General features: G+C 39.8%; 1 protein-coding gene across 4 annotated transcripts in view; it reads left to right on the top strand.

Annotated features, from left to right (window-relative positions):
* ALKBH8 (alkB homolog 8, tRNA methyltransferase) overlaps positions 1-12,508 on the top strand; it is a 79,419-nt gene that overhangs the window by 44,460 nt on the left and 22,451 nt on the right. For all 4 annotated transcript variants that reach the window (XM_072821813.1, XM_072821814.1, XM_072821815.1 and 1 more), the window contains one exon: positions 9,167-9,273. In XM_072821813.1, coding sequence (XP_072677914.1) covers positions 9,167-9,273 — 107 coding nt within the window. The remainder of the gene's footprint in view (positions 1-9,166; positions 9,274-12,508) is intronic.

The raw sequence follows: 12,508 nt of genomic DNA, 5'->3' as shown, positions 1-12,508 counted from the left end.
TTGAGATGAAGGTTGATTTTCTGTACTTCTAGAAAGCTCACAATTATGATATTTAGTTAGGATTTTGAATTGTGGGAGTTAGAAAATGTTGAAATACTAAATCTATATAGTATCAACTCCAAAGGCAGTAGGATTTCTTAGTAATCTTTCCCAGAATAAATAGACATGGAAGAATGTAGGCACCAGGGGCAGTTGTGGTCACCATGCAATTAAATACTCCAACGCAGCTCTGGGAACAGAAAAAGTGAGAGTCTGTGAGCATTGTGTCCAGATCCTTAGGTGTTTGCACTGGGACTCGATTTGGCATTGGACAAGTTGGGAGAGTTGGGTTCTAACTCATCCCTCTTGGGGCCACAGAGAAATCACCTAATTTCTGTGCTTTCTGTCATACATTGGCATATGTTGGCATATAATTATTGAATTTTAGTTATTATACAGAATTGAGAAGAATTTATTTATTTTTTAAATATTTTATTTATTCATGAGAGACACAGAGAGAGAGAGAGGCAGAGACACAAGGCAGAGGGAGAAGCAGGCCTCATGCAGGAGCCTGACGTGGGACTCAATCCCGGGTCTCCAGGACCACGCCCTGGGTTGAAGATGGCACTAAACCGCTGAGCCACCTGGGCTGCCTGAGAAGAATTTAATAATAATGACTGCAGGTACGGTTGCCTCCACTCCTGCTACCAACACTAGTGTACTATGATCATCACCACCTGCAATGAGGTGTTTTCTTTTTTCTTTTGCTTTTTTTTTTTTAAAGATTTTATTTATTCATGAGAGACACAGAAAGGCAAAGACATAGGCAGAGGGAGAAGCAGGCTCCCTGTGGGGAGCCCAATGCAGGACTCTATCCTGGGACCCCAGGATCATGACCTGAGCCAAAGGAGACACTCAACCACTGAACCACCCAGGTCCCCCTCTTTTTTCTTTTTCGTGTGTGTGTGTGTGTGTGTGTGTATGTATTTCCTGGTTTGTTTTTTGTAATTGAGATATAATTGACATATAACATTGTATTAGTTTCAGGTGTATAACATAATGACTTGATATATGCACATTTTGCGAAATGGTCACCATAGTAAGTCTAGTTAACGTGTCCTCACACATGATTACAACTTTTTTTTCTTATGATGAGACCTTTTAAGATCTCTCAACAACTTTCAAATATACACTACAGTATTAATTATAGTTGTCATGCTGTACCTTGCATCCTCAGGATTTATGTTTTATAACTGGAGGATTGTTTACTCATTTCACCTACCTTCTGCTCCCTCCTTTGGCAACCGTGGTCTGTTCCGTGTATCTAGGAGTTTTTTCATTTCTTAGGTTCCACATGTGAGACCATGTGGCATGTCTTTCTCTGACTTATTTCACTTAGCACAGTGCCCTCCAGGTCCACCCATGTTGTTGCAAATGGCAAGATTTCCTTCTTTTTAAGGGCTGAATAATATTCTATTGTGTATAAATACCACAACTTCTTCATTCATATATCGGTGGACGCTTAGGTGTCCTCCTTGTCTTGCTGTTGTAGATAATGTTGCAGTGAACATGGGGTGCAGATATCTTCTTGAGTTAGTGCTTTCATTTTTTTTTTGGATAAATACCCGGAAGTGGAATTACTGGATCCTATGCTAATTCTATTTTTTTTTGAAAGATTTCTAATTTATTTATTCAGAGAGACTGAGAGGCAGAGACACAGGCAGAGGGAGAAGCAGGCTTCATGCAGGAAGCCCGACGTGGGACTCGATCCCGGGTCTCCAGGATCACACCCCGGGCTGCAGGCGGCGCTAAACTGCTGCGCCACCGGGGCTGCCCTAATTCTATTTTTAATTTCTTTTTTTTGTTTGTTTGAGTTTTATTTTTTTAATAATAAATTTATTTTTTATTGGTCTTCAATTTGCCAGCATACAGAATAACACCCAGTGCTCATCCCGTCAAATGCCCCCCTCAGTGCCTGCCAACCAGTCACCCCCACCCCCTGCCCTCCTCCCCTTCCACCACCCCTGGTTCGTTTCCCAGAGTTAGGAGTCTTCCATGTTCTGTCTCCCTTTCTGATATTTTTAATTTCTTGAGGAACCTCCATGCTGTTTCCAGAGTGGCTGCAGCAGTTTGCATTCCCACCAACAAGTGCAGGAGGGTTCTCTTTTCTCCACATTTTCAACACTTTTTTCTCCCCTCCCCTCTCCTCCCCTTCCCTCCTCTCCCCTTTTTTTCTTTTTTTTGATAGTAGCCATTCTAGGAGATGTGAGGTGATAGCTCATTGTGGTACCTATGGAAAGTGCTATCCTAAGTGAGTTTTTTTAATGAGGAATAATCTAGGCCTTAGAGATAAATTCATGACTATTATTGTTCTTTTTACTTTAGCTGTCTCATTTTGGTTATCTGTGTATATGAGTCTGTTGACTTATTTTGCTTCAGGAGGAAAGCTCAGAAAATAAATAAATGGAATTTAGGAAGCCTTCTGTTCAAAAATGTAAGGTACATTACTCTGTTTTTTTCATATAAATTGCTTATGATGAATTTATTCATTTGTTTATTCAAAAATATTTTTTGAGTATAATCTACTAGACAGACTCTAACAAGTAATTAATAGGACAAAAATCTCAAAAAATGTTTTTTAAAGCTAAAATGTTTCATTACCTTTGGAGCTTTTTCATATGTAAAATAAAACTTCATTTTACTGAAATGGCTTGTGATTGACTCTTGGTTTTAGAGTCCAATTTTGGATGACATGGATTTTCACTTCACAGTTCCTATAGAGGAATAAAGCCACGGTGTGATAAATGAAAGCTCATAGTAGGTGGTCTCGTTGCAAACATGTGAGCATGACTATCTTATAGGCTTTTTTTTTTTTCCTAAGATTTTATTTATTTGAGAGAGAGAGCATGAATTGGGAGAGAAGTGGAAGGAGAGGGATAGGGAGAAGCAGACTTCCCACTGAGCAGGGAGCCTGATGTAGGTCTCAATCCCAGGACCCTGAGATCATAACCTGAACCGAAGTCAGACTCTTAACCCACTGATCCATCCACCCAGGCACCCATATATTATAGGCCTTTATGCTAAGCATTCATAATATGAGATATTCAGTGGTGGCTAAAGTATCTGCAATTTAGCATCTTTTCTTTCAGGCTTATTTTTCTGTTATGCAATGTTTCCTCTGCTCTCTTTTGTGCCTTTTGCAAATGTATTTAAACCATTAAACTTAAAAAAGAAAAATGCCTCCTCTTTTGTCTCACATTCTACTGAGCTCAGCCAGATAAGACAGTTCCAAATCATGTGTATTTGGGAGTGGAGAGGTAGAGATGGCAGCTTCTATTCATTTGGCAGCTGAGACCTAGTTCTGTAAGGCAGAGTTGTACTGAGAGGTGGAATTTGCTGACATATGCTAAAAAGTAGATTTGTTTGTGAGGTTTTCTTTTTAAATTTGAGCCTCATTTTGCTTGTTTCACATGTACAGTACTACTGACAGGTTCCCAGGTATGTTTGCTAAATGCATACATGGTACCTGACCAGCTGGGGAAGTTTTCACACCAGAAACATCAGGTATCCCCCCTCTTAGAAGCAGTGAGAAGCAAGTGCATTGGGGCTACCATGGTATTTCACTCTTGCATGTCCTACTTGAGGGACCCCTTTGCTATGCCATAAAGCACTATCTCATGTTTATGTTCCAGTATGTGACAGTTTCTCTCTCTTGACAAGAATACTGAGACCTATCCTTTATTGTATCACTCCTGAGTGCAGAACAAGGAATTAGAGCTTGGTTTCCTTTGGTGATTTTCAAATGGGAGGCCCTGGGTTTTGTTGCTGCTATTGTTTCTTTCCTTTGAGTTTCACAAGACTTGGTGAGATTCCTTCTCCTGAGATTCCAGTTTTCAAGAAATTTAGCAAATTTCAAGGTTCCTGTTTTTGTTGTTTGGAAACATATCTTGCTAATGGGAATTAAGGAAGGGACATAGAGGGAAAGAGGTTGGTTTCAGTCTTTGATTTTTAACTTGCTTTAAGGAATGGAAACTGAGCAGGCTTATATGGGAGGAGATTGAAAGGTTATTGACAACATCAGTTGCTCGTCTCCAGGGTGTCCCAGAGACCCTGTTATTCCTATTCCTATTATTCCTGGAATAATATGGCACATCAGCAGGCTTCTCGTCCAGCTACTTGTCATCTGGGCAAAGTATACTTCTGGGAGTGTCATTTGTAGACAGAAAATTATACTTGTTTTACTAAAAATGTTCTAAGTTCCTCTTCTCTCCCACAGTGAACTAATTACTTACGATATGCTGGGATTCTGTATTTGTGATCTAACGAAAGGATATAAACGGACATTTTTTACTTACCCGTGATTCTTTGTCAATAGTTTGTAGCTTCAGTCTTACACATATGTAATCGTGAGTCTGTCTGCTTCTCTTCTTTCTCACTTGTCCAAACATGTTAGACATGCCTCACCTGTTTGCTATTTTCAATAAGAAACAAATTCTTACTACATTTGGGTCCAGTGACAACATCAGAAGATTTATATTAGGCAGGCTGTGGGAAACCGGGACTTCTCTCTCTCTCTCCTCTTCCTTCTCTGCTGTGGGATCTCTTCTTAGGTCAAACACAGTGACTTCCATCACATTGGCATTCACCATTCTCTGAATCACATGTCCTGCTTCTCATAGTGTGATCTCTTGTGTATATGCCCCTCGGGATTTCAGAAGGCTAATCATCTCAGCCCCTTCCTAACCAATAAGGATCCACATTAAGTTTGTGTTCTTTCTCTGAAGTGTTGAAAGTAGGAATGTGCTCTCCATTTTCCTGTTTAGCTGACACGGAGATCTATTTATTTCATGTACTTTTGTGTCACGAATCTTCTTCTACTTGAGTGATAGAGTGATGGCTATGTCTGGGGTTTTCATTCTATTGTACTTTGGATGCTTAAAGGTTTTATAAGATCAGAAAGTCTAGGACTTTTTGTTTGCTTGCTTTGAAGTCATGCCCTGGAAGCTTGCTGGGACTTTGATCTTTATTGATTCTGCCATCTCAGAAAATAAGGAAAATAGGTAAAACCAAGAAGAATAATTGAAAAAAGTCCTGTGGAGCAAAGCTGTCACGTGGCAGAATGATTCAGGAGTTGCAGGAAGCATTATTGATTGTGAATCCTTTGTGAATTTTTTAAAGAACCCCCTTTAAAAAAATTTGGCCTTGGGATCCCTGGGTGGCGCAGCGGTTTGGCGCCTGCCTTTGGCCCAGGGCGCGATCCTGGAGACCCGGGATCGAATCCCACATCAGGCTCCTGGTGCATGGAGCCTGCTTCTCCCTCTGCCTGTGTCTCTGCCTCTCTCTCTCTCTCTCTCTCTATGTGACTATCATAAATAAATAAAATTTAAAAAAAAAAAAAAATTTGGCCTTAACAAGCATTATTTAGTTAAGATACAGATACTTTAGATATGATGACAGTGACAGTATTTTATGATAGAATGTTTTTAAAAAGACTTAATTTTCACAGAAAAATGTACATTTAATTTTATAAGTAAATCTTTGTTAAATTGAAAAAACTGTACTCTCACATTATATATCTGTGAGGTAATAGGAAACATATGTATTGGTCTTTGTCCCCAGTTCCTGGCAAAGAACTCCTAAAACATTTGCAAATTTCCCAAACGATAAGAGCATGCTGCTGACACAGAGTTCCTAAATCCCTTGGAATTTCCTCAGGGATGGCAGGAAATTTTGTTCTAGTAAGTTTACTCTAAGTGGGCGGTGGATGGGGGCTGGTCACTAGAAAGAACAGGCCGTGGTTAGAAGTTTGGAATTTTTAGTCTTGTCCCTGATTCTCCAGACAGGAGCAGGGCTGGAGATGGAGTTAATAATTGATCATACCTAAGTGATGAGGCCTCTGTAAAATTCCTAATAGTATGGGGCTCAGAGAGCTTCCAGGTTGATGAGCAAACTTGTGGAGGTCCTAGGAGAGGACCACACCCAGAGAGGTCAGGGAGGCTCTGTGTCCCCTCCCACATCCCTGCCCTGTGCGTCTCTTACATCTGGATGTTCATCTGTATCCTTTATCTTATCATTTTATAATAAACTGGTCGACAGTCAGTAATCTGTTTTCCTGAGTTCTGTGAGCCTCTCAAGCAAAGTAAAAATGATCATCAATGGTAAAAATAAATTTTGTGTATATTTTCTAACCTAAGTCCCATAAAATTTGGCTTATTTGATAATGTATTTTTCTTCCTTGAAACTTGGTTTTTGTATTCAGGACAAGCATTTCCAAATTAATTAGTGTCACATTCATACTTGTCCTGTTAGTTCTAATCATTTGTTTAAACTGAGATTTCCTTATTTTAAAATCATTACTCCTGTTGATGGAAGGAAATGTGTTTGAATTTCACAAGTAAATAGGCACTGTGTATTTGTTACACATGTTGAGTGTTAATTAGCCAGAAACTCTAACCTCTGGGTGGGCAAGGACATGTCTCTCACTCAACATTGTGGCCTTTGATATTTCAATGAAAAATAAATATTTGTCTAGGGAATAAATTGGAGTCTAGTCTCTCAGAGTATTTTTCCATCAACAGTTTTTATTCCCTTAAGCCATAAATGATTTTCTCTAATAAAATAATTAATAAATGTGCTCATTCTTTCCTACATGTGTACCTTAGTGTTTCTTCAGAAAATTGAAACTTATATGTATTAGTTTTAAATTGGGTACAGTGGGGATCCCTGGGTGGTGCAGCGGTTTGGCGCCTGCCTTTGGCCCAGGGTACGATCCTGGAGACCCAGGATCGAATACAACGTCAGGCTCCCGGTGCATGGAGCCTGCTTCTCCCTCTGCCTGTGTCTCTGCCTCTCTCTCTCTCTCTCTCTCTCTCTCTCTGTGTGACTATCATAAATAAATAAAAATTAAAAATAACTAAATAAATAAAATGGGTACAGTGGACTTTTGTCCCCTTTCTTCAACTTTCTGTATGAAAATTTTCATATAGAAAAGTTGAAAAAAAAAGTTGAAAGAATTGTACAACAGATACCTATATACCTACTACCTGGATTCCACAGTTAACATTTTAATATATTTGCTTTATCAAATATCTATCCACTTGTCCATCCTCTTATCAGTATATTTTACTTACACATTTTGGGAAGTTGTGGGTATCAGTACACTTCACCCCCACAACTTTAGAATTCATTTGTAGTGTTTATTGACAGAATATTTTTAGAGTGTAGCTATTTGAAATTATATGTGATCATTTCGAACAGATAATTGTTAGAAAATTAAATTCTATCCTCTTTATTTTCCATACTTTCAAGGTAAAGAAAGCAGTTTAGAGCTGTATAATTCTTTGTAGTTTACAAGGAATTTTCCTGTCTATTTTCTAATTTGGACCAATAATATTGCTGTATTGCTGATAATAACTGTAGCTAACAGTTACTGTACCAGATACTGTGCTAAAAGTTAACCCATAACAGAGATGCTCTGTTAAATTCTGTTTATCCCACTGGTACTTGGTGATCATGTTTATTTTTCAAGTGGATTGATGTGTTCACTTAAAAATATTTTTTAGCCTGTGGCATGCCTTTTGAATGCACATTTGTGAGCTGCTGCTATGTCTAGACTGAACTCTTTGGTATTTGGATTCCTGAGGACAAAAACAGTTTCTTGGGTATTGTATCTTTATAGGTTGTTATTTGTTTTTTAAGTTATTTATTTATTTATTTGTTTATTTATTTATTTATTTATTTGAGACGCGGGGGTGGAGGTGGGCAGAGACACAGGCAGAGGGAGAAGCAGGCTCTGTGCGGGGAGCCCGATGTGGGACTCGATCCCGGGTGTCTAGAACCATGCTTTGGGCTGAAGGCTGCACCAAACTGCTAAGCCACCAGGGCTGCCCAATATAGGTTGTTATTTGTAATAATATTTGGCCACAACTTAGGAGGAGTTGCTGAAAATGTTCCTGTGTTCTTAGATTATCTTTTACACATTAACCTTTGATATCCAAAATGTTGTGTGACTTTAAAAGCAAATTGGGTCATATGAGAATAGGCATCTAATAATTGTTTAGGGGGTTACTAATTAATTTTTAATATCCTATGAATAATTATAGCTACTATTTTTTATATTTGTTGTATGCCAGATACTGTGATTTATGTGTATTGTATATTTAATTTGTGTAACCAGCCTCTAAAGGCTGAGGACTCTGAGCACAGAGGGGTTAAGTGGCTTGTCCTAGGTCATGTGGCTAGCAAATGGAAGAGTCAGGTTATGTGTGTTTCAGCTCTAAGTCCTAGCATTTGGCCACTGCCCTAATGTTTTGCATTGTATGTATGGTACCCAGACCACCTGCATCATAATTTTCTGGGGCGATTATTAGAAATGCAGACTCCTGAACCTCATCCTAGACCTGCTGAGTTTGAACGTGTGCATGAAGTATGTGTTTCAGTCATTCATTTGATTTCTTTTTAAAGATTTATTTATTTGTTTGTTTATTTATGATAGACACAGAGAGAGAGAGAGGCAGAGACACAGGCAGAGGGAGAAGCAGGCTCCATGCAGGGAGCCCGACGTGGGACTCGATCCCGGGACTCCAGGATCGTGCCCTGGCCAAAGGCAGATGCCAAACCGCTGAGCCACCCAGGGATCCCCTCATTTGATTTTTTAAAAAGATTTAGTTATTATTTTAGGGCAGCCCAGTTGGCTTAGTGGTTTAGTGCCGCTAGTGGGAGAAGCAGGCTCCATGCTACTTCTCCCTCTGCTTGTGTCTCTGCCTCTCTCTGTCTCTCATGAATAAATAAATAAAACCTTAAAGAAAAGATTTAGTTATTATTTTAGAGAGAGAGAGAATGTGTGAGCATTCTCAGAAGGGGGGGGGAGAGAGAGAGAGAGAATCTCAAGCAGACTCCGTGCTGAGTGCAGAGCCTGATGCAGAACTTGATCCCACAAATCTGAGATCATGACCTGAGCTGAAATCAAGAGTCTGACGTTTAACTGACTAAGCCACCTAAGCATTCCACTCAGTTGATTTTTATGTGCACTGAAGTTTGAGGACACACTGTGCCATATGCTTCTATAAGCATTGTCATGTTTTAATCTCTAATAACCTAGAAAGATAGCCAGAATCAATTAAAAATTCTTGTCCTTGGAGTACATGACATTTTGGGTTCATCTTTTTGTTTGTATCTTTCTTTCAAGATTGTCATGGATTTTAAGCACCCAGATGGTGTCACAGTGCCAGTTATGTTGCCTCGTCGGAGTTTGCTGGTGATGACTGGAGAATCTAGATACCTCTGGACACATGGGTATGTATTGAAATGACCTTGGTGACAGAACACCTCTTGCTTTGTGAGAGTTCTCCTCTTTCCTGCTTGAGCCACCAGAATCATGCCCCATGTCTGCACATTGATGTGTCCAGATTTCAACCCCCAGGGACATCTGTGCCCTTTTTATGGTAAATAGTAACCTTTTATTTTGATGAAATTCAAGCTTAAGGGGAAATTGCAAGTGAAATATAATGAGGTCCTTTCATCTTTCTCCTAGATTTACCAATTGTGAACATTTCACCACGTATTTTATTGTTCTTTTTTTTTTTTTTTTATGATAGTCACACACACAGAGAGAGAGAGAGAGAGAGAGGCAGAGACACAGGCAGAGGGATAAGCAGGCTCCATGTACTGGGAGCCTGATGTGGTATTCGATCCCGGGTCTCCAGGATCGCGCCCTGGGCCAAAGGCAGGCGCCAAACCGCTGCGCCACCCAGGGATCCCTATTTTATTGTTCTTATATATATTATCATTATTATTACTATTGCCGAATCATTTAAGTTGCAGACATCATGACCCTTTACTCTTATATGCTTTATTGCATATTTCCTGAGAGCAAGTATATTCGTTATATCAGGGATCTGGCTCCTTGGCCAAATTCAGCCCTTAGCCTGCTTCATGTAGCTCTTAAGCGAAGAATAGTTTTACTTTTTTATTTGTATTTTAAAAATTTTTATGATTATTATGATTATGATTATTTTGGTTTTTACATTTTTAAAGGGTTGTAAAAAACAAAAACAGAACATGTGACAGAAACTGTATGTGGCCCTCTTTGCCTCAAATGTTTAGTATTTGGCCCTTTTACAGAAAAAGTTTGCCAACCTTGATAATATAAAGCTGCTGTGCAACTCAAATTCAGAAATATCAGCACTGATAAAAATACTCTTATATTGTCCATCTTCACATTTTGCTGGTTGTGCTTCATAGCATAGTACTATTGAAGACTGCCGGCAGTTAGAAGAACACAACCAGATTTTACTCAGGGACTATTGCAGTAGGAGGGAAGGGACCACAGCATAGAACTGGGCTGGATCCCAATTACAGCAAGGAGAAGTCAGGACAGATAGCCAAGGAGCTGGGGTGGGGCTGAATAAATCCAAGTGGAAGCATCAGCGATGAAGCAGCAGTGGGAGGCTGGGTTCTGGCCAAGGACCATAGGGTTCTTGCTGATCAGAGGTCCCCTGGGGGATGGTTGGACAGTGAGGAATTGGGTCAGATATTGAGGAGGATCAGATGTCAAGAGTGGGGGATTCTTGTTAAACCAACTCAGCAGGACTCTTGCTAAAGTTGGGCTCTTGGCAGTGATGCCCAAGGATGGGGCCGAATCAGGCTCAGAGGAGTCCAACTAAGGTTTGGTTGAGCAGAGAATCTTTGTTACTGGTTTGTAGTATGCTCTCCCTCTAATTCACAATTCCGTCTTCAAAACTGATTAGTTGTCTGGTCTCTACTTTTCTTTACTTTGAAACAATTCCACAGCTTCTCTTTGTGTTTTGGGATGTTGGCATATTTAAAGGGGCCAGTTGTTTTGTAGAATGTCCCTCAATTGGAGTTTGTTTGATTTAATTTAATCTCAGAGAAATGTGTTATGCACTGTCAGCAGGAATATAGCTTTAGCCTTAGAGGAGAAGCATCAAACTACTAAAATTTCCATATATTCCACTTAAAATACTGCTGAGTTCTGTATTTATTAATAACGTCCTGCTTAGAGATTTTAACCGATGCATTAAAATAGGAAATCAAGGAAATGAATGTGTAAATCACTCTGTAATGTGTCCTGAATATGAGCCATAAAACAAATGGCCTGATTTTGTGCAATGAGGCTTAAATTTACCTGATTTTTTTTTCATGGCCATCTAAAATATTTACACTTACAATAAATGAAAATGGTGAGGCGATCCAGTGGGTTTGTGTGTGTGTGTGTGTGTGTGTTTATTGGAGTTTGATTTGCCAACATATGCTTTAACACGAAGTGCTCACCCCGTCAAGTGCCCCCCTCAGTGCCCATCAACCAGTCACCCCATCCCTCTGCAAACCTCCCCTTCCATTACCCCTTGTTCGTATCCCAAAGTTAGGAGGTTCTCATGGTTTACCCTCTCTGATATTTCCCACTCATTTTCTCTCCTTTCCCCTATAATCCTTTTCACTATTTTTTATAATCCCTGAATGAATGAAACCATATATTGTTTGTCCTTCTCTGATTGACTTACTTCACTCAGCATTATACCCTCCAGTTCCATCCATGTTGAAGCAAATGGTGGGTATTCATCATTTCTAATGGCTGAGTATTATTCCATTGTATACATATACCACATCTTCTATAACCATTCATCTTTCGATGGACACCTCTGGACTCCTTCCAGAGTTTGGCTATTGTGGACATTGTGCTATAAACATTGGGGTGCAGGTGTTTTGGTCTTTCACTGCATCTGTATCTTTGGGGTAAATCCCCAGCAATGCAGTTGCTGGGCCGTAGGGTAGCTCTATTTTTAACTCTTGGAGGAACCTCCACACAGTTTTCCAGAATGACTATACCAGTTCACATTCCCACCAACAGTGCAAGAGGGTTCCCCTTTCTCCACATCCTCTCCAACGTTTGTGGTTTCCTGTCTTATTAATTTTCCCCATTCTCACTGGTGTGAGGTGGTATCTCATTATGGTTTTGATTTGTATTTCCCTGATGGCAAGGGATGTGGAACATTTTCTCATGTGCTTGTTGGCCATGTGTATGTCTTCTTTGGTGAAATTTCTGTTCATGTCTTCTGCCCATTTCATGATTGTATAGTTTGTTTCTTTGCTGTTGAGTTTAATAAGTTCTTTATAGGGGCAGCCTGGGTGGCTCAGAGGTTTAGCGCCACCTTCAGCCCAGGGCCTGATCCTGGAGACCCAGGGTCAAGTCCCGCATCGGGCTCCCTGCATGGAGCCTGCTTCTCCCTCTGCCTGTGTCTCTGCCTCTCTCTCTGCCTGTGTCTCTGCCTCTCTCTCCTCTCTCTCTCTCTCTGTGTGTCTCTCATGAATAAATAAATAAAATCTTTAAAAAAAAAATAAGTTCTTTATAGATCTTGGATACTAACCCTTTATCTGATATGTCATTTGCAAATGTCTTCTCCCATTCTGTAGGTTGTCTTTTAGTTTTGTTAACTGTTTCTTTTGCTGTGCAGAAGCTTTTTATCTTAAGTCCCAATAGTTCATTTTTGCTTTTGTTTCCCTTGCATTC

Source organism: Canis lupus, chromosome 3 (genome assembly GCF_048164855.1).
Source record: "Canis lupus baileyi chromosome 3, mCanLup2.hap1, whole genome shotgun sequence".
Taxonomy (NCBI): Eukaryota; Metazoa; Chordata; class Mammalia; order Carnivora; family Canidae; genus Canis; species Canis lupus.
This window is presented reverse-complemented; position numbering and strand designations above follow the sequence as displayed.